This window comes from Pelmatolapia mariae, linkage group LG18, assembly GCF_036321145.2.
Source record: "Pelmatolapia mariae isolate MD_Pm_ZW linkage group LG18, Pm_UMD_F_2, whole genome shotgun sequence".
Lineage (NCBI taxonomy): Eukaryota > Metazoa > Chordata > Actinopteri > Cichliformes > Cichlidae > Pelmatolapia > Pelmatolapia mariae.
In genome coordinates this window covers 17,253,379-17,281,082 of record NC_086243.1, presented here as the reverse complement: position 1 = coordinate 17,281,082, position 27,704 = coordinate 17,253,379, and the positions used below count along the sequence as shown (strand labels likewise).

Here is a 27,704-nt window from a genome sequence, read left to right as displayed (position 1 = left end):
AGTTTGATCTTACTTTTTCACCCTTATCACGCATGAAAACCCCCACCCCCCTCAAAAAAAAAAGAAAAACATGGCTCAAAGTACATTCAGTGTCTCTTTATTTTTCTGCAGCCAGAAAAATAGAAAAAGTAAAAGAAAAAAAACAAAAAAACATTCATACTGCTGAAGTGTAGTTTCTCATGCTTGCACATTTACAGTACATGTTGATCCGTTACAAAGTTTCTCTGACCTACAGATATTGCCACAATGTATTTACAAAAATAACATTAAACCTGCAGTCTCTCTTCAAACACATCAGCGTTCATAAAAATAAAGCTTTCTGTGACACATTTCCCGAAAACGATCCTATTTACACTCGAAGATGGAGATGAGTCCTGTTGAGCTACAGCTGAGATAACCAGACTGATTTGAAGATTCAAAACTACTGAAAATAAATGGGAAGGGGGGAAGAAAAAGGGCCTTTTCAAATATTTAAAAAGACTTTTTCCCGGACCAGGTGTTACCATTATAAAAATCCATACTTAACTCTTATTGATCACTCGTGACTTAAAGCACTCCTGGCTGACAGAAGGGTGCATCTTCCCTCTGAGCACTGCGTAACAGCGCCAGCATGATTTAGGATTTTCTTTCAAGAATAAGATTTAACAGAACTTCTTGACGCTTCTGACACAGTTTTAAATTTATGCCGCCCCCAAACCAACCAAGTTAATGCACACCTTTGAAGAAGCAGGTACAATTTGCACTCTACTTCAATATTACACATTCATACTCATCATTGCACCCATTTTACAACATACATTTCTGTAGAGAGAAGAAAATAAAGGCACAAATAAATATTGGGCATTGAGTAGGTCTGTATTGGCACTGGCAAACACTTTCTTTAATGGCGTCAAGTGGCCACATTGCAGGTGACGTGTGGTTTTGCTACCAGTTAACGCTCGCCTTCCTACATGACTTAAACTTGTGATGACAGCAGCATGATTGTAACGACACAACCCGAAACACTGAATCCCAAACCCGCCAGAACCCGTGTTGACGTTTCCAAACTTTCCCCAGAAAGAGACCATAATGGAGTTTATCTGTGTTAACAGGAATCAGCCACAACATAAGAACCACCGTCCCCAATACTGTTGGCAGGTCTCCGTCACACCACCAAACCTGCTGTAGTGTATTGAGAATGGAGAGAGGACCCTTGGGTGTCCTGTTCTATCTGGCATCATACAATGAGGGCAAACCCTTGGTGGATCAGGGTCATACCTGTGCTCCCCAGGGATGACTGATTAGATTGGGATCTGGGAAGTTTGGAAGCAGTTTACTGAAGTGTTCCTGAGAATTTTTGCCTTGGGGGTCAGAGATGGGCTGGTTTGCAAAACTGCTCAGGTGGTTGGTGGATGGCTATAGCCCCTTTCCACTAATCTGAGGCATCTGTACGCAACTCATGAGCATCTTTGGCACTTTTTTTTTTTTTTTCTTGTTAAATTTCCAGCAACTGTAAACCAGTTTCAGCACAACCCAAACCTGCACTGCATGGTCTCATTAAAGGGAAGGCATGCACGACAAAATGACCGCACATTTCTCATGCATCTCTGAATTGTTCGGTTTATGAGAACGCCCCAAGCAGCAATAACATGCAGAAAACTCAGATTTTTAAAAACGTTCAAACACTTTTTCTATGACCTACTCTCGTTTCTTCTAATTTAGAGTCTAATCAGTCTCGTTTTAGCAGAATCATCAAGCAAGGAATGTTATGTACCTCATAAATGTCGGGACCCAAAACACAATTAGAACACACTGGACTCAATATTTACTCTGCCCATCAGTGGTTTTAATGTTGCAGCTGATCAGTGTCTACACCCTTAACATGTGCGTATCTGATCAGTGTTAAAAAAAAAAACTAACAAAGAAGAAATTCAGGAGAAAAAAAAATCATCAATCTTCAATGCAGAAGTCCACTTCACTCAGCAGTCTAGCTCTTTGGGTTCCAAGCCTTGATTAGTGCATTGGTTTCAGGGGTATCTGGGACCTTCAGCCTGGCTCCACTCAGCCTTACACTCCCTACCTTAATGTTTCAATTTAATTACTCCCACCACATCTCCACTTAAGCTGATACATCCACTTCTTATTCAGTCGCGTTCTCCTCCTTACAGGTATCTGGGGAGCAGAAGAAAGAAGGGGGAGAAGGAGTTTAAACTTTAATTAAATCCTTATATTCCTTTTGATTTTTGGAATTAGGCTCGACACCAATGACTGGCATTTTAACAACCATTTCACACTGCAGTTACACACCAAGGTCAATAAAAGCAGGTGTGTGAGCACAACTCTGCCTGCTGTTACAACATCCCGCCAACTGAACTTCCTGTTTTATCAAAACAACATTTTTTATTCTCCTTAAAACTCTCCACAACTGCCCCGCTAGACTTTGTTTAGACTCAGGAAGAACCCGAAACGGCTTGAGAGAGACGTCAATAAGAGCTGGGTTAAAAAACAGAATTTATGAGGTGACGAAGGCCTGTGTGCTGCGCGTTCTTTCAAGTACTTTGCACCATCTCTTATCTGATGGGGTTATAATCTGAACAAACCACACAAAAAAAATAAAATAATAACTGTGCAAGCATGTTAGTTTCTTTCAAGCACATCAATACTAAATGTAGAGCTTGCTGCAGGCCAAACAAGCCAAACATCAGCAAAGCAGAGCATACATAGTTCATTAAAGTGTCTGGAGGGAGCAAACATTTGGACCGCAGTGGAAAGTCCTTTGCAAAACTGAAGTACCACAAGTGTACGATGAATTCCAGTGTGATACTAACGTGGACTCATCCTTGTTAACAGAGGTTCCCTTTATCCTACTTACACATTATTCCTCGTTTCTAAACAAAAGCCACTGTATACTGAAAACCACCAAACTTGCATTTACTTTTAACTTTGCTCAAGAACCGGCTGCAAGTTTTTTTCGTCTATGCATTCTGTCCAAACACAAAAATCCACACAACACTGCTGCACAATGCTGCAGCCAGCAGGACAAACAGGACACCGGACAGATGGCCACCATGCCTCTTCATAGCCAGCTACAGGTGATAGCCAGCTGCGAGCCAAACAGGCGTGTTTCCTACCTGGGGCAGGGTTAGAGGGCAGGTGGGGAGAGAGAGCTCAAGGTCCAGGGCAGAGGGGGAGTTGACGCTAGCAATGCTGAGCATCTATACCTGCAGGACTGAGCACCAGCGCCTGAAGGATGTCTGACAGGGAAACGATGCCCTCGATACTGGAGCGCTCGTCCACCACCACCAACCGATGTACCTGGAACAATAACGCACAGTTACAGGTGAGCTGGAAATCAGCAGTGGGGCTACACCTGAGGAACTGAATCCACCGTCTCTGTGTCTTACTTCAGCTTTGACTATTCTGTCCACAATGGTCTCCATCGTTTCCATTTTATGGCACTTCATAACTCCTTCGAAGTACTGAGAGCGATGTTTCAGAGCCTGGGTCACTGAAATGTCCAGATTGTTGTACGTCTTCTCAGCAGCCAAGTTCTACACTCAACAACACAATCAACAAACAACAGTATGCCCCAAGTATTTGATAAAGCAAAAAATGTGGTATGTTTAAACTTACAATCACATCAAACTTGGAGTAAATATCCACAACTTTGCCTATAAGAGAAGGAACAAAAAAATCTAATTAGTATAAAGTTGATTAGGTTGCGTTAATAAAAAGGTACCAGTATGCCAGTATTGAAGTTTGTGGTCTCACCCGAGTCATCCACCACAGGCAAAGCAGACACTCGCCGCTCCACAAAGATGTTGAGTGCTTTGATGATGGGTGTGTCTGGGTGGATGAAAGCAATGTCGTGGTATGTTCCGATGCCCAGCTCGCCAAGAGTCTGTTTCATAAAAGCTGGCTTTGGCATCTCACACATCTGAGGAACACAGACACTCGTAGTGAAGAGGCAGGAAGACGTCAAAACAATTCATCCAATTTCTTTCTTTTTTTTTAGAATTGACCACTAGGGGGAGCCAATTAAGTGAAAGTGAGAGAAGACTAGAGAAAGCACCTTGAAGGTCCCCAGCCTGCATAATCTTAATCAGTTTGTGCCCTGTATTGCTCTGTCTATATGTTATGTTCTGATTTTTTCATGCTTAAAACATTTTTAAAAAAAAAAAGGTTTGTTTCTTATTGAATCATGTATGCAGTTTAAAAGCCCATCTAAAGTTCATAATACGCATTTGTACCTATATAAATAAACAAATCAATAAACCACGTTGATCTTATGCATGCTAATGCAAGCTGATGGGTTGGACTCACAAAGAGCTGGAGGAACTTGAGGATCCTCTTGTGTGTGAGAATATAAAGTGCATTCCCTGTAACGGGGTCGATGACAGGCAGCCGGTGAATTTTGTTTTTGATGAGAGTGTAGACGGCGTCAAATAGGCTGCAAGCACAGCAGACGTTAGTTGCAAAAAAAAAAAAAAAAAAAATCCTCTCACTCACAAATATGTAACGAGACATTACATATTTTATTCCTTCTGAAAACATACCTTGCATCTGGTGATATGTTCACCAGAGGTTTGAATGTTGCTTGAAGGTAAACCTCTGCAAGGAAGAAAACAAAACAATGGTGGCTTACAATCACTTCTACACAGACAATATATGCATTCATATATTAAAAAAAAAAAAAAAAAAAAAACCCAACCAAACAAACAAGAATTTAATTATTTGCTCATTGTTTTTCATACAGTCAAATGAAAAAACACTTTTCACAGGATTTTATGCAATACACCCCATTATTCACCAGCTTGTGGAATCGCCGTTAGCCTTAACAACTTGAAGTAATTATTTTCTCTATGGCTTTATCAGTCTCTCACATTGTTGGGGAGGAATTTTGGAGCACTTTCTTTTTATAACGTCGGTTTGAGTTAATTGATGTTTGTGGGTACTCGTAGCTCTTTTAACGTCCTGCCACAGCACTTTAATAAGGATGAGGGCTGGACTTTGAATCATTGCAACACCTTTATTCTTGTGCTTTTTCAGACATTCTGTTGCAGATTTGCGGCTGTGTTTGGGAACACTTCCTGTTGCATGACCCAGCTTTAGCTGTTGGACCGCTGGCCTTCATGCGTGACTTCTGGCAACGCTTCCAAACAAGTAATAAATGTTCAGTCTTTTTCTAATTGTACTGTGATGAACTTTAACATTTAACATGCTACTCGAGGCTCGTAGAGTTTTCAAAAACCCGAGTCTGAGTGTCTGGTTTTTGGCAGTTTCTCTGAGCACTGCGCAGTCTGACCTTGGGGACATTTTGCTAGAGCCACTGTAGCACTGTTTTAAACACACACCTGAATGCTCCAGACCAGTAAAAGCAAATCTGCTTTTACAGAGGTGATCAAAATTACTGATCATCAATTAATAAAGTGCATTTCATTATCAGCACCCAGCTGCTACTCTTAATTCCTATGTACACAGTAAGGGTGTACTTAGTTTTTCCACATGACTGCACAGAGTCCTGTGAAAACCTTTGCATTCACATGACTGTATGTTATTCTTTCTAGTGGAAAGTTTGACATTATTTGTCTTATCCAGTGAGTATCATTTGGTCTAACGGGGTTTCATTTTTCCAAAACAATGCCATTATTATTTAGGCACTTATTCACATTCGTTCATTTTTATTATCAGCGTGTCACTGGATACAAACCAAGTACAAATAGTTTTGGGTCGGGTGGAATTTTCTCATGTGTCACACTGACTTTTCTTTTTTAATCTTTTCTACACTCCCAAACAGACAAACAGCATTCCTTCAGCCTCAGTCCAAGTCAGGTATTTATTCATTTTTTCTTTTAATGATCTTTTCTTTTTGGTAAAAATGAAAGAAACCCTTACAATATCCATGCACCACAGGAGAACAAGCACTTACCTCTCCACGTCTCGAGCTTATGTTCCTCTAGTTCATAAATTTGCACCTGAAAGAGAACCAAAAGAAAACTGTACTTCTTGGTGGAACGAGGGGTAAATCTCACACACCTTAGCTGTGACCTGCACCTACCATCGGTGACTTATAGTATCTGTGTAGTATGATGATGAAATCTGTGATTGTCAGCATTCCTGCAATGAAAACAGGCATTAAAAATCCCATTGAAATAATGAATAACACACAGAGCCAAGCCTGCGTGCAGCTGGGTAGAGACAGCGCTTATAAGGGCGTGGTCTAAACAGCACACCACAGCTTTATTCTCACACTGACTCTGCATTCATTATTCATCACAGGTCGTTTCAATAAAGCACAGCAAATCCAATTCACCTCTGGTCTGCCTTTTGACACCACTGTAGTGACAGAAGTTTACAGAGATGTTTTTCTCATTTTCTTTTTTTCCATCTAAACTCTTAACACAGGATTTTTTCTGCATTTTATAGCTTATTATACAACTCTATGACAAGAACTTAAACTCTTGAACTTATACTCACACAGTAAAATGTGTAAAAGTCAAATACAACCACAATTGACTGCATCGTTGAAGGGGAAGCTTTTTAAATGTCGAAAAAAACAAATAAAAATAGCAGTTCCTTCAATAAACTGTATTTTATTTAGTGAACAATAAGAAAGGCCTATTTGTCAAGTTTCTTACCCACAAAGCTTTGCTTCTCTGTGTCCCATAGTGGAGCAGCCCGCACACCGTTGGCTACCAAGGCGAAAAAGGCTTTCTTAACCTGCCAAAGAAACGTTGAATTTGATTGCAGGTGGTGACTGTTCTGTTTATTATTCTGTGAACTCTTAGGAGTTAACGCCTATCATAAACCGATACACCTTTACCGGCTATTTTATTAGTTACACCTTCATAGTACTGGGTTGGATCTGCTGGAAACATTGCTCAGTAATTTTGTCAGCTGCACATCTATGATGTAAATCTCCTGTTCCACCACATCTCAAAGGTGCTCGGCTGGACTGAAATATGACTGTAGAGGCTACTTGAGTGCAGTGAACATGTTTCTTGAACAGTCAAGTTCAAGATACAAGTTTTGAGATAATTTGAGTTTTGTGACATGATGCTGGAAGCAGGTAATAGAAGTTGGTACACTGTGGTCATAAAGATGACCATAAAGATGGACATGGTCAGCAATAATAATCAGGTACGCTGTGTTGTTTAAGCACTCAATTGTTACTGAGGGGCTTAAAGTGTGCCAAGAAAATGTCTCCAGACCATTACACCACAGCAGCCTGAACTTCATCTTGTTTACGCCAAACTTTGATACTAGAATTGTAATTTTGCAGCAGAAAATAAGGCTCATCAGACCAGACAAAATTTTTCCCATCATCTACTGTCCAGTTTTGGTGATCCCACACAAATTTTAGCCTCTGTTCTCATCCAACAGGCGTGGCACCTGGTGTGGCATTCTGCTTCAAGGTTCAACCTGTGGTGCTCAGAGATTCTTACATTTTACGTAGCGAGTGGTTATTTGTGTTACTTTTGCTTCTCTATCAGCTTAAGGCAGTCTGCCCATTTTCCTCTGACCTGACATGAATAAGGCATTTTGACCCAGAGAACTGCTTCTCATTGGATATTTTCTTTTTTTCCAGACCAGTCTCTGTAAACTCTAGAGACTGTTGTGTGGGAAAATTCCAGGAGATCAGCTTCTGAAATACTCAGACCAGTTCATCTGTCACCAACCACCATGTCACCTTCAGAGTCATTAAAGTCATCTGTCTTCCCCTTTCTGATGCATAACTTCAACAGGTCACCTTGATCATGTCTATATACCTAAACACACTGAGATGCTGGCATATGATTGAGTGATTAGATATTTGCATTAATAGTTGAACAGGTGTACCTAATGAAGTGTATAGGTTTTCTTTTAGGTGTTGTAGTGTTTTTTTTGTCAAAACCACAACATTTTAATATGTCATGAAGAGCTATCCAAGTATTTCACAGACTGACCACCTTGATAAGATTAGATACATGAAAATTAATCCTGCATTGCAGTCCTTATTATCATGTTAAGTAAAACAGTACTCAAAGTCTCTTGTGTAGTGTACCTCTCAATGACATTAGTTTTCCTTGGTTTTAGATAAGGATTGCCTTAGTGCATTTAGTAGTTAAAGATCTACACATCAAAGACTTTCAAGGATTAGTGTTTAACAGCTTTATGACAGTTTGATCAGCCACTTCACAGAAACTGCTGAGAGGTAAAATACTTCAGCTAAGTTTATTGAACATTAACTTAGCCTGAGTGCCTGCTTCGGTTTTTAAAACAAAAAAACAAAAACAAAACAACAACAACAACAACAACAACAACAAAAAGTCATAACAGCTTTGTCTGCAGTCAAAAGGACAGAGTATATTATTGTGCTTACTTGGAGTGCTGTGTCAAACACAACCAACTTGGAGCTTGTGGGGACGATGTCATAGCACTTGTGGGATTTCATAAAGCGCATGTAAATATCACTCTCGGGTTCAGCAGCTGCAAAACAAAACAAAACAAAAAATAAAACCAGTGTGAAAACACTTTCAGACCAGTGTCATTCTATCAAAAAAAGCAAAGCAAGCTGTGCTTGTTTAGTAAAATCTAAAAATTGGCATCATTTAAAGCATACTAAAGTGAAAGCAATCTCTCTCCTTTCATCTCAAAACAGCATTCTGTCATAAAGCTGCTCACATGCCCGTTTACATCCATCCTTTACATTAGCGCCATCTCGTGGCCACAATTGTCTCTGGAAACAGGCGCAACTCCGCTTACATCTGGTTTCACTGAAAACCGTTGCGTCTAGATTTCATAGTTATTTCATGTCCTGTTAAAAATGGACTGAGCTTGTCAAGCTCAGAGACCAACAGCTTCTTCTAGTTGTCTGCACTTGCACATTGTGGATAAATCTCAGGCAAGCTGGCTCTGCTTGCTCTGTATAGGGTCTGTATTTTGTGTAGAAACAGAGCTAGCAACCCCAAGTAAACGGGTTTCTCTGATTCATCAGCGTAATACAAGTTTTCTCTTACTAACCAACGAGGTCAACATGTGTAATCTAGAGGAGGTAAAAGTGTAATGTAAAATAGTCTTTAATAACTCATTTAGCACCTTAGGAAAGAAAGTTCTGATAATGGAGACCAGACGTCAGCTCTTACAATGTCTGGTTTTACAAAGCAAAGAGAATTGGTGCAGATACCACCACCACCACCACCTTCAGTATAATATCAGTTGGGGGGGGACCAAATAAAGTTTAACCAGATATTTTGCTAAGACACCACCTTCATTTTTTTATAAACAGTTTTAGTCACCTTGTAGATAAGACAGTGCTCAAGCCTTGTAATTCAGCTAAAGCTTTTTATTTTATTTTTTTTAAATATATTTAATGTACTCTGCAACAGACTGCTGATAAAGTGCATCCTTTATTTTGTCCTACGTCACTTGGGAGAGCCTTCACACTCTGAACTCGATATCAAGAGGCATGTCTGTGTTTCTGAGCCATTTATTTCAAGATTTGTGGTCCTACAGTACAGCTACATTACAAACATGTGATTCTACAGACTATGATGAGTTACTTTGTGTTCAAATTAATCTACAGTATTTAAAATATCCATGTAACACTCACGGGGAACTTTTTCTGCAGAACAATTTCTTTTATTTTTAATCATTTAATCACAGTTTGCCAGTAATATGATTTTATTTGTAACAAGGTGCTTTCATTGGGTTTTAGAGCTAACGGTTTTAAAACCTCCTCCAGCACTGTCAGCTAATAGTAAATATTTAGAAGATAACTACAGAAGTAATATTTTAATTTCCGTACACCGCAGTTAGAGAGGAAGGGGGAAATCTCACAGGGAGTATAAAAGGAGAGCTTGGAAACAAACCCCCCACACACACACACACACACACCCACACCCTAACCATTACGGGACTGAACCACTTACAGCCACTTTAGTGCTCCATCTTAGAGATAATTACGCTTTAAACATAGAAGTACACAAACAGTGGGAAAACATGGACAGGAAAGTACTGCAGGAGATAACATCCTTGCAACATGTTGTGGTGACAGAAAATTCACAGATTGGTTCAAGTAAAAGCTCATAAGTGATTTAATGCATCGCGTAAAATCATGGAAATTATTTCAGTTGCTTAAGGTCAATTTAAATGTCTTTATTTTATTTTAAGTTGGTTTAGGAGCTTTCATTAACATTTCGATAAATATTTGTTTTATATTTCAAGGAGATGACATAGTTAGCACACTAATTAAAGCCCTCCCCTACATGCTGTGAAGACTGTGTGTGTGTGTGTGTGTGTGTGTGTGTGTGTGTGTGTGTGTGTGTGTGTGTGTGTGTGTGTGTGTGTGTGTGTGTGTGTGTGTGTGTGTGTGTGTGTGTGTAACCTTTGATTACCCCAATACACTGGCACCCAGCAGTTTGGTTGGTTATTGGTTATAATACGGCCTCTTGGGCAAATGTATGCGCATTGATTCGTCAACCCTGCCGCAACACTCAGCATTTAAAACAGTGACGACAAGGAGACATTGGGGGGGAGCAAATAACACGCGCGCGCAAACACACGTTTTGAGAGCACACCGGTAGAAAGCAGTCTGTGGGGGCAATCAACAGGGTGATACTGACACAATTCGGATGAATAGCTAGCCCTCTGGGAACAGGTCTACACACGCGCCGCGCACTGCGAACAGGGGGGACAGTTTTTTAACCTGGTACATCCACCTGAATCTGGCAACACGTGTTGATCACCTTCACCCTCTTTTATACCTAGCCAGGACTAATTGAGGTGAAGGTAGCGCGCACACGCGCACAAACACACACACAGGAAAAGGTGAGCACTGGATCAGCAAATATTGCAATTGGTAACTTACCATCATCGTCTAGATCAAGTTTCTCCAGCATGCCTTCGAATAAACTGTAGACCTAGGAGAGAGCAAAGGCACAAGTTCGAAGTGAAGAGCGCAGCAAGTCCCCACAGCCCACCACACAGCAGCGCAGCACACACACAAAAACTTTGCTGTAAATTGTGAGAGCGCAGCAGCGACGCCGACTTTTTCCCCAGCTGCCCCAGGAGACTGTGATCGCACCGAGCGCGGTGCGCAAAACAACCAAAACTAAACCGCGACGTGCGACCCTGTCGCTGTACCGATTACGTAAACCTACAACAGGTCCGCTAAATATACGCAGGTAACGCGATAAGAACCCTCGCGCGGAGGAGGTACAACTTTAGCGGCACAATATTAGACTTCTCACACACGCACACACCCCCTTAAAAACTCGCAGTGGAACAGTCCTGATCCATTTGCTGCAGCGGAGGAAACCAACGCTGCTCACACAGCCACTGCACAGACGCGTGAGCAGTAATCCAGCTGCAACGAAACGGTCCAATTCATTGTTAAAGCCTCAATCTGCTAAACTCACCACAATAACAGTCGCTGGCACGAAGAGTGGGGGGGTGAGTCGGCGGGGGGACAGATAGAAAGCAGGAAGCACCGTGCGCTCAGGACACACCCCTCCGTGCAGCGCAACCTGGGTGCTTCGCCATATAAGGAAATCCCTTGTGTTGCTTAGCAGCAAGAAGCTGGGGATTCCTTTGTCACATCCACAGAGATAATTTCTTCAGACATAACAAGACACATGGCTGAACTAAAGCAACTCTTTGGGGTCCTTGTAGTAGGATCCTGAGAATATGGCATGCAGATTGTGCCGACTCCCTCTCCCTCACAGCACAGTGCAGTAGCCAGCCTAAAATATGCTGTGTCATGCTGAGATATTTGCATACTCAAAGTGCGCTTGTTGATACCTGATTTCCCCTGGCTCCTAATTTGCAAGCACATATTCACAAGAAGCCACTGCAGCATAACGGGAGAGCATCCGCATGCCTACTCGTGGATGTTCAACAGCCCCGACTCCCTTCCCCCCTGGTGTCGCCCTGCAATGGTGACACAGCGCTTCTCTTGTCCAAAAAAAAAAAAAAAGAACTACCCCTGCACTTTCATAAATCTCTGGTTGCGGCATCGCCGTAGGCACCGCTTTTGTGTTAAAGGAGAACTACGGGGAAGCAGACAAGCACGGATCTATGAATTTAATTACTTCTGGCCAAAAGGTAAACTGCAACAACTTCCGTTTATTTTCCAAGTCTCCCTTAAGGTATGACAGAGGAAGCACAGAGGAGCTGACCCGCACCGGCTCATCGCTCTCCAACCACAATCGTGTGTCCCTGGGTGTTAATATCAACCGTATACAACACTGGTGATGAAATATTGATTTACCATCGTTGGCTAGAATCCACAATCACTCAAAGTAGACGGGTCTTCAGATAATTATTCATTAAAGCAGCACAGTGAGTGATGGAGTAATTCCTCTCTAGCTCAAAGAAATCTGGTATAAAATCCAGACACAGGCTGCCAGAATCCAAATAAACCTTCAGTGAAAAGTCTTGTGACAAAGACTGAACTTGTTCTCAGCTGTTTTTCCGGTTACAGTCAATTATGCAGCGGCTTAGCTGACACTGAAAGCTGTTTGAGTTATGGCTTAAATGTCAAGACAATGTTTACACCCTCTCCCCTGCAGCTAGAGCAGCTCAGAGCTTATGGTACAAACAAAGTCCTGCTGACGCAAGAGCAAGGCTTGAGGAAAAGCGAACCTGAATTAAAAGGATTTGCATCTCTGCCTTCTGTACACCACTTTGCAGATAAACTCATGACTCTGAGTAAACAAAGCACATGACTCATAGATGGGAGACATGCAAGCCACTGTTATTCAGGCACAAAGGGAAAAAAATAGTTATCAGCTTCCCATGGAGTCTTTTTTTGTTGCCAACACTGAACCGGTGCAAAAAATAGTTTACCTGCAAGGAAGGAGGATATGGCTCAGTAGCCTTGTTGTTGACCTAAACACACATATTTCATGCAGTTAAATCCTGATCCCTGAGACAGTTCAGTCAATGCCTGTGAACTTGTAGCGCTCTCTCCAAAAACTTCTACCTTGCATAGTTATAGCATCATTGATCTGTATCTGGAGTTTTGAGACGCTGTACATGAAGTCTGGCTTATGTTTTGTTTATTTTGGTGCAGGAACGTGCAGCAATCCATCTGAAAGACTCACTCTAACTTCCACTCTTTTAAGAGTTAAAGCTCACAGGCATTGGCTGAATTGCCCTGGGTCAAAGATAAATTCTTAAAATAGATTTTTTATCTTTTTTTACTCACTTGTTGTGAGGTAGAATAAGGTGGCACAGGGCTCAATGAAGGGATTGGGGGTTTAGCAGAAGGAAGGCTGAGGCGCTGTCCTGTGTCCGGAGGTGTGGAAAGGGAACGAGAGCGAGAGCTTTGCTCCGGGCGTTCAGGGCTGGGGCCGCTCTGCTGGGCCTCCTGGGTGAACACTGGTTGGCTGGATGCCTGGGTTGGGGTGTGGGGTGGTGTAGAGAGTCCAGAGGCTGAAGAGAGATACAGAGTCCAAAATAGATATCTCAGCTTATCTCTTGTTTCTCTGGATGTCAATCCATACCGCACTTTCAGCAACACCGAGACGCAGCGCTGATTGACGTCTATGATAAGCATTGCTGGTGGAGAAGGAGGCGCTACAGTGGTGGCTGCTGCAGATGCCAGCAACGCTGTCATAGGCAATAAGCAGAGGAGCAAAAGCGATCTGAACTAGGAGATTTCCATGAGCTGAGAAATAACACAGATACTGAGATAAAGCTTTAGTGGCCCTGTTTTTTACACAGGGATACACAGCACTAGAAAATCAACATTTCAAAGACAGCTGTAAAATCGACCTCAGTCATGAAATTAGCAATATATTCAAGCTTTAATAGACAAGTGGGAGCAATCGTGTTGAAGATTAAAGAAAAATATGACACTGATTCAACTGCAAATCTTCAAGTTTATGCCTGAAAAGCAGCAATGACATCAAATAAAGAGTTACTGAACTAGAAAAGCTTAAAAGAGTTTCTGCACCCGCTGGGTGGCATGGTGGAGCAGTAGTCTCTATGTTCTCCCTGTGCATACACGTCCTCCAAATAATCAAGCTTCTTCCCACAGGCCAAAGACTCTATATAGGCCATGGATGCGAGGAAGCTGAAATGCTGAAAGTATGAATATATGGTTTAATATGACTGGTAGCCTAAAGCACTTTGAGTGGTCACTAAGACTAGAAAAGCACAATTTAAATACCCATTGATCTAATGTGGGTCACAGTGAAAAAAAACAAAGAAAACACTATTCATCATTGTAAATATTATAACCATAAAACATTTAAATGGTATGGTTAGCACTGTTGCCTCATAATAGGAAGGTCCTGGGTTCAAATCCATCATCTGTGTGGAGTTTGTACATTCTTTGTCTTCCCCCACAGTCCAAAGACATGCACTTAGTGGGGTTTGGTTAATTGGTGATTCTAAGTTGTCCATGTGTGTGTACAACCTGTCCAGGGTGTACCCCACCTCTGATTGCTGAGATAGGCTGCAGATCCCCTCCCAAGTCCCTGAATTAGAAGAAAATGGATGGTACTAAGATAGAAATGCCTGAATTATCCATTTACAAACAAACAAAAGACCACGGTGGTGTTTGTGGGCTTCACTTCTTCCGTCATGTTAGACGTCCTCTCGGGACTGTGTGGGATGTAATTACAGTCTAGCTGAAGTCTAATTAGCAAGAAGTGGAAACACCTGTGTGGGTGCATAAAGTCTTTTGTTTTTGTTAGTCCATCTGAAACTCAGCCTGGTTAGTGTCTTGGTATTTGGTGTTAACATTTTTCCCGTCCTCACTTTAAGTCAGACACACTCCAGGTCTGCTGTGCTGAGAGGGAATCAGGCTTGAATCCTGAGTCCAAAAGCTGAGCTCCTATTACTTATCTTTGGATTGGAAACTCATTAACGCTGAATTTGATGCATGTCGTTATAATTAAATGTGAATGTCTGAAACTAATCAGATTAAAACACAAGCAGAAGTAGAATAAAAATGGATTTGAAAGCTATTTAATGCTATTTTAATACAATTTTTGTTCACGTACACTGAAAATGTAATTTTCTTTACTCCTATGTTTACGCCACACTTTAAATATAAATGATACTAACTCATAAGTCATAGACTTTCATGAGGTATATTCAAGTTCATTAATTAAGTGGCTGTGTCTCTATAACCACGACTCAAAACTCTAATTAAACCTGTGACATGTTCTTCAACATGACTGCAGAGACCTGACAGCTGCTGACATCTGCATCTACTAATGGAAAAAAAAAATCCTTTGAAGGCAGCACCCAGCTCGACTTAGCTGAGCAGATCTACACTCACCAGCCACTTCATTAGGCACACTTGTTCAGCTGCTCATTAATGCAAATATCTAATCAGTCAATCACACAACAGCAACTCTGTCCATTTAGGCCCGTAGACATGGCCAAGCGGACCTGCTAAAGTTCAAACCAAGCATCAGAATGGGGAGGAAAAGTGATTTAAGTTACTTTTAACATGGCGTGGTTGCTGCTGGTATGAGTATTTAAGAAAGTGCTGATCTACTGGGATTTTCCCACACATCCATCTCCAGAGTTTACAACAAATGGCCAGAAAAATGGAAAACAGCAGTTCTATGGTCATCCCTTTACAGCTATAGTGTACCCATCTTCTGAAGACTGCTTCTATCAGGATAACGCACCATGTCACAAAGCTCAGATCATCTTAAACTGTTTTCTTGAACATGACAATGAGTTCACTGTACTCAAACGGCCTCCACAGTCACCAGATCTCAATCTGATAGAGCACCTTCGGGATGCGGTGGAATGACAGGCAACAAATCTGCAGCAACTCGGTGGCACTATCACGTTAATATGAACCAAAATATTTTCTTGGATTAGTTTTGAAGACAAAAAAGAGGGCCAGCTTAGTATTTGCGTGATGTACCTAATAAAGTGTCAGGAGTGTAACTGGAGAAAAGATGGTCCTTCTTTTGTTCTTTGTGTCCCTCGAGCATAACCACGCCGATTACAACATAAGCAGCCACATTAAACATAACTCCACTGTGAGAGTCAGCTGTCCGTGACGCAGCTCCTCCCGGTGAAGTGTCAGATTGTAGGTGTGTGTCACATGACAGCCACCACACACGCTTTTCACATCAGGCGCCCACGATCTTACGCAGGGTGACATGCGACACTCACGCTGCACTGGCCTCATCCCAGTGACATATTTCTGAGGCCAGACAATGAGTGACATGGATGATGTGGAGCAAACAGTTCAGATTACAAGGCCTACAGCACGGGACGTCCAGAACGGTTATTACTGACAGTCGGTTTCAAGCAAGCATCAGGCTCGACTTAGTCAGTATTTATATTTAAATATCCCTAGGAAATAAAGCATGACCACTGTAAACTTAGTAAGCTGTATTCTCAAATGAGTCAGCTTTAAAGTCTGTGTATTGGCGTCGGTGTGGGTTTGTTACTTTACCTGTTAAAAAAACAAAACAAAAAAACCTTTTATGCCTCTGTCAGTAATTACATGCCTCATAATCAAAAACTAATACTGGTAATGATTAACTCAAGTTATAAGATATCTTTTCTTAAAGGAGGCTCAGTGTTTCAAGCAAACATTTTTGCTCGGCCTGTCCAAGCGCACTCCACACTATCTCTTGACATTTAGTTGGCGTGGCCTCTCTGGTGTGCCCTGCTTCCGCTGTGTAGCCTTCTTATTTTAGCCACGCTGTTGTGGCACATTCCACAGGAGCAGATAACAGCGGGGTTGGGAGCCTTCTCTTTAGTCCAGTTATTAAGGGGCAGCTAGCCCAAACCCAGGAAACAGGAAATGGATGCCTTGCTGCAAGCAGTCCATCTAACAGTTTTTTTTTTAATTACATCTAAAAGTGAAAATCTATGTGTGCAGGGAGATAAAAGCAGCAGTAATTTATCATCTCTCTTTAACCTGATAATGAAAGTGCCAATTCCTTATCACAGTAACACACTAATTTGTTGATTTGTGTATCTTCAAGCACAAATACCAAACAGGATTTCGTTCCAGCATGTGAATTATGCGAATATGCTCTTTGTTTGTTTTATATCATAATAAGTTTAACAGTTTTGGGTTTGCAAGTCAGACGAAAAAGAGAAATGCAAAGCCATATTCTTGTGATTTATAAAATCCCGATGACATTTTTCACTATTTTCTGATTTTTAACCTCTTGTCATTCTACAGCCTGTCAACTGATAGAGACTTCAGTTCTTGAAGAACAGTTTTATTCCAAAAAACAACATGGCACTGCAGCCTTTAGACAAGTAACCCCCCCCCCCCCCCCCCCAATTACTGCAACGATGTGTTAATTAATGCTCGTCTTGTCCAAAGCAGATCCTCTCAGTTTGAGTGAACCCCTAAAGTTGCACCTGACAAGCAGCTTACAGTCATGCGGAACTATACTGACACTTACTCTACACTCTACACAAAACAGGTCAAAATGCAAGAAATATCAAGACTCATATTACATAGTGCTTGCAAATTAAAGACTCTTAGAGCAATATGAGCCTCATTGGTTAGAGCCCCTGCTACTGTGTTCTTTAAACCTAAAGTATAAGGTGTAGCTTGTAGAGATGGTAGGGATTTGCAGTCATGACACCAATCACCCATGAGGGTTTAAATTAATTTTCTAGGAACAAGAAGAATTTGACAATTGGGGTCTTCGATAGGTTAGCAAAATCTCAAGTGTACTACTGACAGTAGAAACTCGTGTACGCAGCATTACGGAGTAGCAAACTGGTATCTAATTGGCTCTGACAAGAATTTTCACATGCAGGTGTCTGCCTCCTTAAGGGTGCGGTGACTAATATGAGCATGGTTTACGCAGTGTAGTCAAAGGACCTATGGGTCAGGCTGAGGCCCACAGTGCCCACAGTGAACTTCATACAACCACATATGGACATGCGTCATTACGACAGAGGACTCTGCTCCTCTCGTCTACTCAGCCGAGGTCAGACTGGCTCTAAATCAGGAGCTGTGAAGTTTGCGATAAAGCGCCACTTGAACACCACAAAAATGACCCTCAGTGCTTTACTAACACAAACTAAACACATCACAAAAACTGCATTACATCTCCAGTGGTGATCTGGTATCGTTTGGCATCTCTATTACTTCTCGTTTTCCACGGCTTGCGTTCAATCGTGAAAACCTGAATGATGTACATAACTGTAAATGATTCACCCACACGTAAGGAGATGTGTTAAACGATTCAGCTCGGTGTGTTCCGATTATCTCTGCTTAAGCTTTAAGCTGAAATGCTTCCTGACTATTTTAATGAAACATTCCAAATGGAGCAGCTACTCTGAACTCCCTTTGGATATGGGACAGAAATAAGGACAATGAAGCGATGCTATATCAGGCTGAGTGCCTATAAATTGCTTCGTTATGACATAACGACAGGATCACAATAAAATAAATACATATAACTTTTGCATTTTCATCTTAAAGTGGACTTCCTTATTATTTAAAGTTTTTTCTCCTCTTTAATCTGTACACAGATTTTGGCAGTGAGCACAAAAGACCCACTGACCTGCTGATGTAATCTTCTGTTTTGCAGTGTAGCCAATGAGAACCAAGCTGGTTTAAAGGGAAGATGAATAGAGGTAGTGAATGAAACCGAGAGACTTCACATTGCTAGCTAAAGGGAAATAAGACACGTTTTAAACACGTTTTTAAACAGTTAAAAAGTTTTGCAGACATACTTTAGTAGAGTTCATGGAACTGGACATGAGTATAATGGGTCTCCTTTAAGACATGAAACAACTAAAACACACACCTTTATCGCTAAATTAGCAAAGACAGACAGAGTGAATCAAGCACAATGCAGTACGTGCATGTATATGAATTTAGCCAAGCGATCACTAAGTGCTGACCCCACGCCAGACCCTCCTGCATAACTTTAGCACCACTGACCTGTGTCCAGTTATTTAGCACGAATGCATGGTATGCTTTTGTGAAACCAGAGATCAGCCATGAAACCAGCCACTAAGAGAAGCTCTAATGGCCACATGAAATGACACTTAATAACCACACATACATATATAGACTAAGAAAAAAAAGAAAGCTGCTCTTATTTAATATAATTTGCTATGAAGAGAATAACCTGAACGGTCAATGTTAAGTATATTTATTGAGACATTTATTCATGCATTTAAAGTTGTAAGTTGATAGCATAGACAAAATCCATGAAAAAGTAATTTATACAACATTTTAGGGCAAAGCTACCCAGGAGCCAATATTCTGAGGTAATGAGCACAGCTCTGTTTGTGCAGCACTGATTTACCGTTTTAGCCTGACAATGAGGTTAAACTACTACTTTCATATCACATCACCCTGCTGATAGCCATATTTATACACAGGAACACTTAGCGCTCTTTACTGCAGTATCTCATTTATGAGGTTATGGGTTTGGGTTTTGGGCTGTTGGCCTACAAAAATCCTGATGGTTCTTTTTCACTATTTTCTGACTTTAAATTACTAAATAATGAGCAAATTAAATGTTAGAGGAAATTGTTTTGAATGTCTAGTCTAATGTTTCTACACATTACCAGACAGGTAGGACGCCTCGGACTGATGCCTCCCGCCTAGCCCATCTTGCTCCTTCCGTTTCTTGCTTCTCCTCAGGCTGCCAAACCTCTTCATGGAACACAGTGGGTGGTGGGCTCTAAGCTAAATTTGACCATGACCATCCGCATCACAAAAAGAGCCCCATAAACTGCCCCAGGTAAGAGTCACTCCATTTGCTAGATGAACAAAATCGTACAGGTTAAAAAAAAAAAAAATCCAGCCGCCTGTGTTTGAAGGTGTCTTTTAGGGAGGAGTTGGTCCTCTGGAAGCTGGATGCCTTCAGTGAGAGGGTAAAAAATATAACTATGTGAGAAAAACAAACCTCAGCTGTTCTGTCAAGTTCCACATTGCATTTGTTTTTTTGGAGGTACCTCTCTAGTTCTGAAAAAAACAGACAATCACAGCGAGTGCTGAGTACAAGCTACTCTACAAACCACAGAGCCAGCAGCAAGCAGGTCTAACACTCGATAGAAGAGAGTAGAAAAGCTGTGAATTCCACCGAGCCTCGGCAAAGAAATGTTCCCATTTGCGAGTGATGCAAATTGCAAGTGTGGCCAGACTTCAGCGCATTTCCCCCTGCTCTCAGGAGTGTCAGTGCTGTGAGTTGTCAGGTGCAGCTGTGGGTGATGTTACTTTAATATAGCACTGGTGTCAGCAGCCTGTAAAAGGAGGCCAGTCTGGAAAGGAAACCCCACCGATTGGCTCGGGCTGCGCATCTCCCCGCCTCCTGTCTGCCACTGCCCTCCCTCTGCTCGCAGAGTAAATTCAGCACAGGAACATCTGTTTCACTCCGTCTTAACACAACGTAACAGAGAGTGGGGATAACGCAACCTCAAGGTTCCCTTGCATAAACGTCTCCTTCATTTAAAATTCTTCTAAACCTGCAGTTCGACATCACCAAAGAGCTGGAGGATACGCACCACTGGCATTTGTGGAGGCAGTTGTAATTTTCGGGTGCCTGACATTTAAGATTGCTGAGGCCAGCCCCCATCAGATGACAGCAGGGGGACATCCCATGTTCTGTCAGCTGATCAGAAAGCTTCCATTCAATACCCTCTCCTACCCTTAACAGATGGCCGCCTCTTTGCTGCCCACATTAGCTGAAGCATGCCCAGCACAGATCTCAATTAACATGTTATGCAAGTGTTCCAATCTGCTCAATGGGTCAATGGCTGATATGAATTTCAGATATCAGTGATTATCACCTAACAGCCACTGAATAAAGCCACTAAAGCTGTCATTCCACTGAGAAACCGAGAGAAAATCACTCATTTCAAGCCACTTTGAAGCTAGTTAAGTGTGAAAGCCATAAAGCACTTAAAGTCCTTTGATCTCATCTGTGACTTCATAAAGTCATTGTGCCCTTGTAAGGCCTGCATTTTATGAATTTAGAAACTCCCTACTTCCTTTATTTACCGACAACAAGCAGCCCACAGTAGCAACAGAGAGAGTGAGAGGGGTGGAAAAAAAAACCTCTGCATGGCTGTGTGAGGAGCTCCTGAGAGTCTGGTCACTTCCAGATAAGGCTATGAAAGCGCTACACTTGCCTTGAGCAGCGAGAGACTGACAATGTCCAGGCGACGTGAAAACACATATTTAGACCAGCGGGGAAAGAGGAAGCATTCTAGTCATATTTGCAGCAAGTGCACCTAAACATGAAAACCTGCATCCTGATGAATGATATATGTAAATGATCGAGACCACACAAACGTCTGCAAAAATACTCGTTTCCTTGCAAATATGTTAATAATAGAGGTGACCACAAAGGTTCATTAGAACTAGTTTGAAAGTCAAATCAAGACAAACTAGGCCTTCAGTGCACCCTTGTGGCAAAACTGGGGTTACTACAAAAACATCTGACTCCAAAAAAAAAGTGAACAGATCACGTGCCCACTCAGTGACTTTATATTTAGTTATAAATACTCTGTCGCTATTAGTCACCAATAATCTAAAGCCACATCATTAGTGAGCAGGAAGCGTGCTTTGCCTCAAACCACATCTTACACTACTAATCACCAGCAACTGGGATGGGAGGGATGGAGCAGCTGGGGTGTGTTTTGGTCCCCGTTACTATCCATAACAATCTCCAGGGGAAACGGAGCACACCGGCTTTTACAGTCTGGGCTCTAACAGAGCTATTCCAGCAGCTCTGCCAAACTGACCCTTTGCGAGGAAACAGAGAAGAATGGGTACTTGCACGAGCCAAAAAATCAATGACTCATCCTTTTAGCTGTTTGATGCTTGCTTCCAGCAGGGCTGTTTCCATGTAGACCGGGCAGGGTGGGTTGTTTTGTTTTTTTTAAATTTATGTAATGACCAACTACCAAAAAAAATGGAGACACGAGAGCTGAAGACGTGCCAGTTAAATCTGGTCTTCATAAAATGAGACCTTGTTCTGCCCAGTCTGTTTCATTTCTACTCATTTGTGCATACCAGTATTACCATTATGCAGCTCGTGAGTTTTTTAATGCGCGTACTGTGGCTGGACTCCAAACTCCAAGGATGCCGAGCTTGAAACCTAATAACAAACTGCCTGCACGGCTTAATGCTGGTGGTGGGGGGGGGGATGATAACTTAATTCTGATAATAAACAAAGCCAACCATTTCCTTTTCCTAGAGAAAGTTGTTAACATCTGAGAGGAGATTATGAAGAATGTCTGTCTGCGCTCAAGCGACGGCCATCTGTCTGACAAGACTCGTGACCTTGTTGGCTGCAGAGCGGCACAAAACAAAGAAGTTACTTTTTCTCTTTCTACTCAGAGAAAACCAAAAACTCCACTTCCTTATTGCTACAAAATATGGAAGCTGATAAAAGGAGATACAGGGAGAGGTAGTGGGAGTGGTTCGGTGAATGAGTGTCTAATTTATACAGGTGGTTTTTTTTTTAAATTTCTTGTTATTTTGGTTTATTTCTTATTTATTTATAGGAGAGAGACTAGATCTGCAATTGTGAGAATTAAAGGTTCTCTGAAACCAGTCGGGTAGCAAAAGGAGTGCACCGTTTTGTGTGCCGTTCTCTGGTGTGACAAAATAAATATTGTTCTCTGCACCTCACCTGATTGAACTTTGTCCTGAGGTGAACCGACATTGTCAGATTTTATAGGAGTTCTGTGACAAACAGTCAGATATCTGAACTAATGAACTGAAAATGCAGACGCCTTGGTTCCTGTGTGGGGGTTTTACCTCATGTACGTACAGCAGGAAACCCAAATAATCTTTGAAATGACAGTTTCATCTATTGTGTCTTACTTCCTTTACAAGCGTCTTCCTCTTAGAACTCTGCTTATGTGAGTCATTAAAAGAGGACTTCAAATATTTGCACAAGTTTCTTGCATGCATTCTTAAAACTATTAAAACAAAGATTCCAACAATGGATTCATGAACAAGCAGGTTGCAGGCAGTGCAGTGTTTGCATTTCTACTTACCTCTCCTGGTTCTGGAAAAGAGTTTGATGGTCGAAGAGGGAGAACCGGACGACCGGAAGATACCGCTGAAGCTCAGTCGACGAGGGGACTTAGGGGAGTTCTGATGGGAGGGATAAGGGAAGATGCTTTTGGGGGAACCTGAATTTGGCTTTGATTGAACTGGAGCAGACTGGGGACACGGAGGCAGTGTGGTGACGTCCGGGCTCTTCGCAGAACCTCCTTTGATGGGGCTGGCTGAACGAATGAGTCGCTCTCCCTGAGAGATAATAAGAAAGCAGATTTATTTATTTATGCACATTTGCAATTGCACGGTTTACGTTTAAGCGTGTAGCCACTGTTATGAGAGACAGCAAGTGCAGTGCAAAGCAAGGGGCTGTACTGAAAAAAGCAAATGTAGTGAAGAGATTTATTGTGAAATGACAGCTGCTGATTGCATTTCTTCGGTCACTTCTCCTTTTTTAAAAAAAAAATACAAGTTTTGTATAGTTGGCCGCTTTGTGACAGTTAATGGTGTCTCTTAAAGAGCAGTACGAGAAGTTTCATATGCAAGGTGCAATAAGGCACATGTGCAATCACAACACAGTTGTGGTAAAAGACACTATAAAGACTAAAAATACTGATCAGTACACTTTCTAACAACCAGGAAAAAGTGATGCATGAGTGCATAGATATTTGTTTTTCTACAAAGAACTGTGCCTTATCGTGCAAAACCTGTCTTTCTGTTGTGTTGCCATGGTATGCAGTTCGGAGGAGCGCCACGTGATATGACAAATCAGTAAGGACACCATAACATTCACTATCAGACGATCAGCACTCCTCTTACTTAAAACTGCGGTAACAATATTTTTCAGTTGGGCCTTCTGTGTTTATGAGTGTGCCTTTGCAAGGTCGATATCGTGTAAACAGATGGAGAAATCCTTCTCTCTTTGCTGTGCCCATACCAAAACAAAACACGAGAGATGGCAGCCAATCTAGCTGGAGACAGAGAGGGCCTCCTCCCACCGCTGACGGCTGCCTGCTCTGGATGTGCCAACAACAAATCTTTTAACCGTTTGTGGGCTCGCCATACAGTGAGGCTTTCGATTATGCAGGGATCTCCGGCTCAGGGGCTGTTATTACTGAAAACAGTTAAATGCAACAGGGGTGTTGCAGTAACAGTCTGTGGAGAATAATTACTCCCACTGAAACAGATAAACTGCATGTTGTGGAGAGAAAAGGAAAATAAACACTGGGGTCTAATGGGACATAAAAAAGATGTCTGATATTAATACTAGAATTCAAAAAGAAGAAGAAATCAAGAAGAAGCTCCGTTTTGCCGTACGCTAAGGGCTGGTCCTGCTCCACAAACACATTTTTATTCAAACCAATCCCCTAACTATCTGAGAGCACACACCCATCTTTGTTGTTTGCCAACAAATCTCACCCTTTCATTGTGCAAGAGCTTGTTAAGGCAAGTGAACCAGCTATCAGGGTTTAGCGTGGATACAGATCTGCTCCTACAAAACACAAGGCGATGCAGGTTTTTACCTGCACCATGCAAATATTACTGAGATAATATGCATCTTGGCTGATATGAGGTAACAGTGGATGGTTAGTTGGTTCCTATTCAAATCAGCTGGAGGAGACAGTAGGAAGAGACTGCTTTCTTTTAGAAAAATCAATTTCCTGTATGTGCTGGTGCTATGCCTGGACACTGTGGGAGTAATGTTACTGTAAGCCAGTGCGGGTTGGCAGAATTGGAGAGGATGACCTTGTCTAATATTTTGCTCTTGCAAATTCACATTTAATGAGCAGATAGATGCGTGGCAAGAAAAGCAAGCTCAGGAAAACAAAAAGAACAGTTGGCAGGTGAATGAATCATTTCACAAAAATCTTTCAAAATGTACCGTGTGGGCTCCGCTTTTGGTTGAGCCACTCGTCTCCACTTGAGGGGCATTAAATGCCCCGAAATCCTGCACATGAAAAGAGATCTGAGCGTCAGAGATAAAGCAAACTTCACCTGAAAACACAACAGAAACATAAAACTGACACTTTATGTCCTTTTGTCCGCTTTTTACGTGAGAAAAAAATAGGTTAACCCCACCTGCTTTTGACTCTTAGCCTGACATTCAAAAAGAAGGTAAACATGTTTCGCCACTGCGGAAACTTCTCCAGGACAATGAAAGGCAAAACTCTTCTTCCCCATACTGTGGGCTGGTTTTGACATTCCACTTCAGGCCGATGATGCCATGCATGTTGCTGCAGAAAGGCAGTTTTAACTGCACAGACGTAACTAGGCGAGTTTGCAGAGCTGTACTGTTATTTTATTTTTTATGCAGCTGTAATAGACTTTCCACCATGATTTTTTTTAGAATGGGGAAGTTCACATAGCGATGGAAAGCTCCAACATCTAACACTTGAGCATTAACCACAGAAACAGAGCTGCATTCATAAGGTTTACGCCACACTGGGAAGGTTTTTCCAGCCTATAAAGCTGAAATTTTGCACTTGTCCATTTGTTATTCTCGAGCAAATTGTGCAGCACACTGGATCTGATAGTGGATCCATGCAAAAATAAATGCTACCAGGAGATAAGCAGTTGTCAGGACAGAGTGATCAAAATTTTTTTTGAAACATGAGGTACAATAAAGCTATAAAGCCTCCCGCAATAACAACTAGGCTTTGTGGAGCTTGTGCAGAAAATGATTACACAATTGCAAATAGTTATTACCCAGTTTAATAAACAGAGAAAACTGTAAATCAGGGCCGTAGTAGATCAGCAGTGTCATCGCCTGTTTTTGTGCCAGAGTAGACCGAATAATGTTGGGTTTGCATGAGAAAAACAGGATCTCACCAGGGACTCTGTGTTGGGATTTTTCTTTCCCCACAATTATTATTGGCATAATAACAAATTTTTGTAAACATGATATGTAAACAATAGTTGCAGCCCTAACATGGGAGCTGGCTACAATCACAATAAAGGTAGAACTGCTGCACATGCTCAATGCAAAGAGGCAAAACACGTTTCTGAGTGTTTATAGGGAGCGTTTGCATGCCATTAGGCCAGATTAACCAAGTCCTGACGCAGAGACAACTGTCAGTCACGCACGCTCTTATGCGTCGCGTGCGCTCGCAGACTGCGATGCACCGAAATCGGCTAAAGCCCACTCAAAGTTCCAGCCTTTTACCCCACCCACCCCACCACAGAGTCTCAGTAAGAAGCCAAATTATTTGATACTTCACCGACTCACTGGCATGTTAATCCGCAGACTTCTCCTCTTCTTTGGTATTTTCTTTGAGCTCCCCTTGCTGGACTCCATCACCGTGCTTCCCATGTTTTGTTTTGGGGTTTTTTTTTCCTGCAAACGCGCAACACCTTAAAAAAATAAAAATACAAAATACTACTAATAAAGTGTACTGGGAAAAAAACTGCTGTATCGCGTCTGCACACCGTCTACAGCCGCCTCCACCTTCCCTTTAGCCTCGACAACACTGAGGAGCTGCCTCATCCACCAGGAAGTAGGTTTGGCCGTGAAAAAAGAGAGGCAGGGCACACACGTTCACAAAAAAATTAGAAGAAGGCGTGCAACAGCGAGGACTGCTTACAGGTGTTATGTCACACTGTATTTAACCCCACCCCCTCCCCAGAAGAGGAAAGTGAGACCTCCCGCGGTCCTTTTCGCTTCGGTATTAAATCTACAGAGAAAAGAAACGCCTCCGCTGTTTCACGTCTGAGGATAAGTGCTGTAAAAACTATACTTCCTGTAGCTTCTTTGGTCGCACAGCCCCGGGAGCTGCTGTCCGTGAATTTGTAAATCTCAAGGCACTGTTCGGTTTTCTGAAGCGTTATTCTTTCGCACTTCTTCGAGAAAAAGGCAACAACAAAACCAACAACAAAAAACCCTAACAAACACATTTTAAAGGGAACAACATATTTGACACAACAGCGCGCGGAGCTCACGTGTGCAGATGTTTCACCGACAGATGTCAGTGCCACTCTGATTCTGGCTGGACATGAATGAAAAGCTTAAAAACAACAACAACAACAACAATAATTAGTGGGAATAAAATGGAGGAATCGTGACCGGTACTTTATACCGCCTGCATCTTACAGCGTGTTTATCTTACTCTTTCCGTGTTTCTTTCAAAGTTAAATGCAGGCCTGACAGCTGTGTGGTAACCTCCACAGCTGCAGGGATTTAAAAAAACATATATCAACATGCTTCTCTGTCCTTAAACGGAGTTATAAACATTTGTTTGATTTTGTAGTAGCTCTGTGCTTGAAGTTCATACTTTAATAAATCGTTGCTACTATTTTCACGTGCATCTCAAGGGTGTCAAACATAAGGCCCTGGGGACAGAATCGCCCCGGTAAAGACTTCCATCGGGTCCACTGGTGAGTTCTGTAAAATGTGGAGAGACAATTTTGTGAATTTTAGCTGTATATTTTCTGAAGTTTTTCAGCTTCTGCTATTGATAAAGACCTCCCCCGCGGGTATTTACACTAAACCAAACTAAGTAAGTAATAAATAAACAATTAAATGACCAACAAGTTCCTGTTTTGACTTTTTACCCCTCTATCTACTCTATCTACTCATTTCTATAGAAATGTCATTTCCTTTCCCAAGGGGTCCACAGTAAAAATAAATAAACTTTCTGGGCAGCAAGCTACCAGAACTTTTTCTGTAATTTTATTTCTTACATTTTAATCTTACACATTTCTGTTATTTAGACATTTTTCTTTGTTACGTATAAAAACTAGGATTTACTATTGAAATTGT

The 27,704-nt window shown here is 41.8% G+C and overlaps 1 protein-coding gene across 4 annotated transcripts; it reads right to left on the bottom strand.

Annotated features, from left to right (window-relative positions):
* Window positions 1-75: 75 nt before the first annotated feature.
* LOC134616550 (5'-AMP-activated protein kinase subunit gamma-2-like) lies at window positions 76-26,408 on the bottom strand. 4 transcript variants are annotated; one of them, XM_063461412.1, is made up of 16 exons: window positions 26,175-26,408; window positions 24,831-24,896; window positions 22,945-23,200; window positions 13,169-13,395; window positions 10,829-10,880; window positions 8,342-8,448; window positions 6,618-6,699; window positions 6,038-6,096; window positions 5,909-5,954; window positions 4,536-4,590; window positions 4,303-4,429; window positions 3,751-3,916; window positions 3,613-3,650; window positions 3,384-3,530; window positions 3,201-3,294; window positions 76-2,151 (listed from the first exon to the last, which is right to left on the bottom strand). In XM_063461412.1, the coding sequence occupies exons 1-16, from the start codon at window positions 26,256-26,258 to the stop codon at window positions 2,120-2,122; spliced, it is 1,638 nt and encodes a 545-aa protein (XP_063317482.1). In that variant the 5' UTR covers window positions 26,259-26,408; the 3' UTR covers window positions 76-2,119. The 4 variants fall into 4 exon arrangements, with proteins under 4 accessions (XP_063317482.1, XP_063317483.1, XP_063317484.1 ...); XM_063461413.1 differs by lacking the exons at window positions 22,945-23,200; window positions 24,831-24,896; window positions 26,175-26,408 and adding an exon at window positions 19,501-20,059; XM_063461414.2 differs by lacking the exons at window positions 13,169-13,395; window positions 22,945-23,200; window positions 24,831-24,896; window positions 26,175-26,408 and adding an exon at window positions 11,379-11,439.
* Between the last annotated feature and the right edge of the window lie 1,296 nt (window positions 26,409-27,704).

Bases quoted from the DNA above. Each gene is read 5' to 3' on its own strand.
- LOC134616550 (XM_063461412.1), bottom strand. From the start codon at position 26,258: ATGGGAAGCACGGTGATGGAGTCCAGCAAGGGGAGCTCAAAGAAAATA. The intron at 4,430-4,535 runs GTATGTTTTCAG...CTGTGCTTGCAG, and splicing joins AACATATCACCAGATGCAAG to CCTATTTGACGCCGTCTACA. The intron at 2,152-3,200 runs GTATAGATGCTC...TCTGCTCCCCAG, and splicing joins GCTGGTGCTCAGTCCTGCAG to ATACCTGTAAGGAGGAGAAC.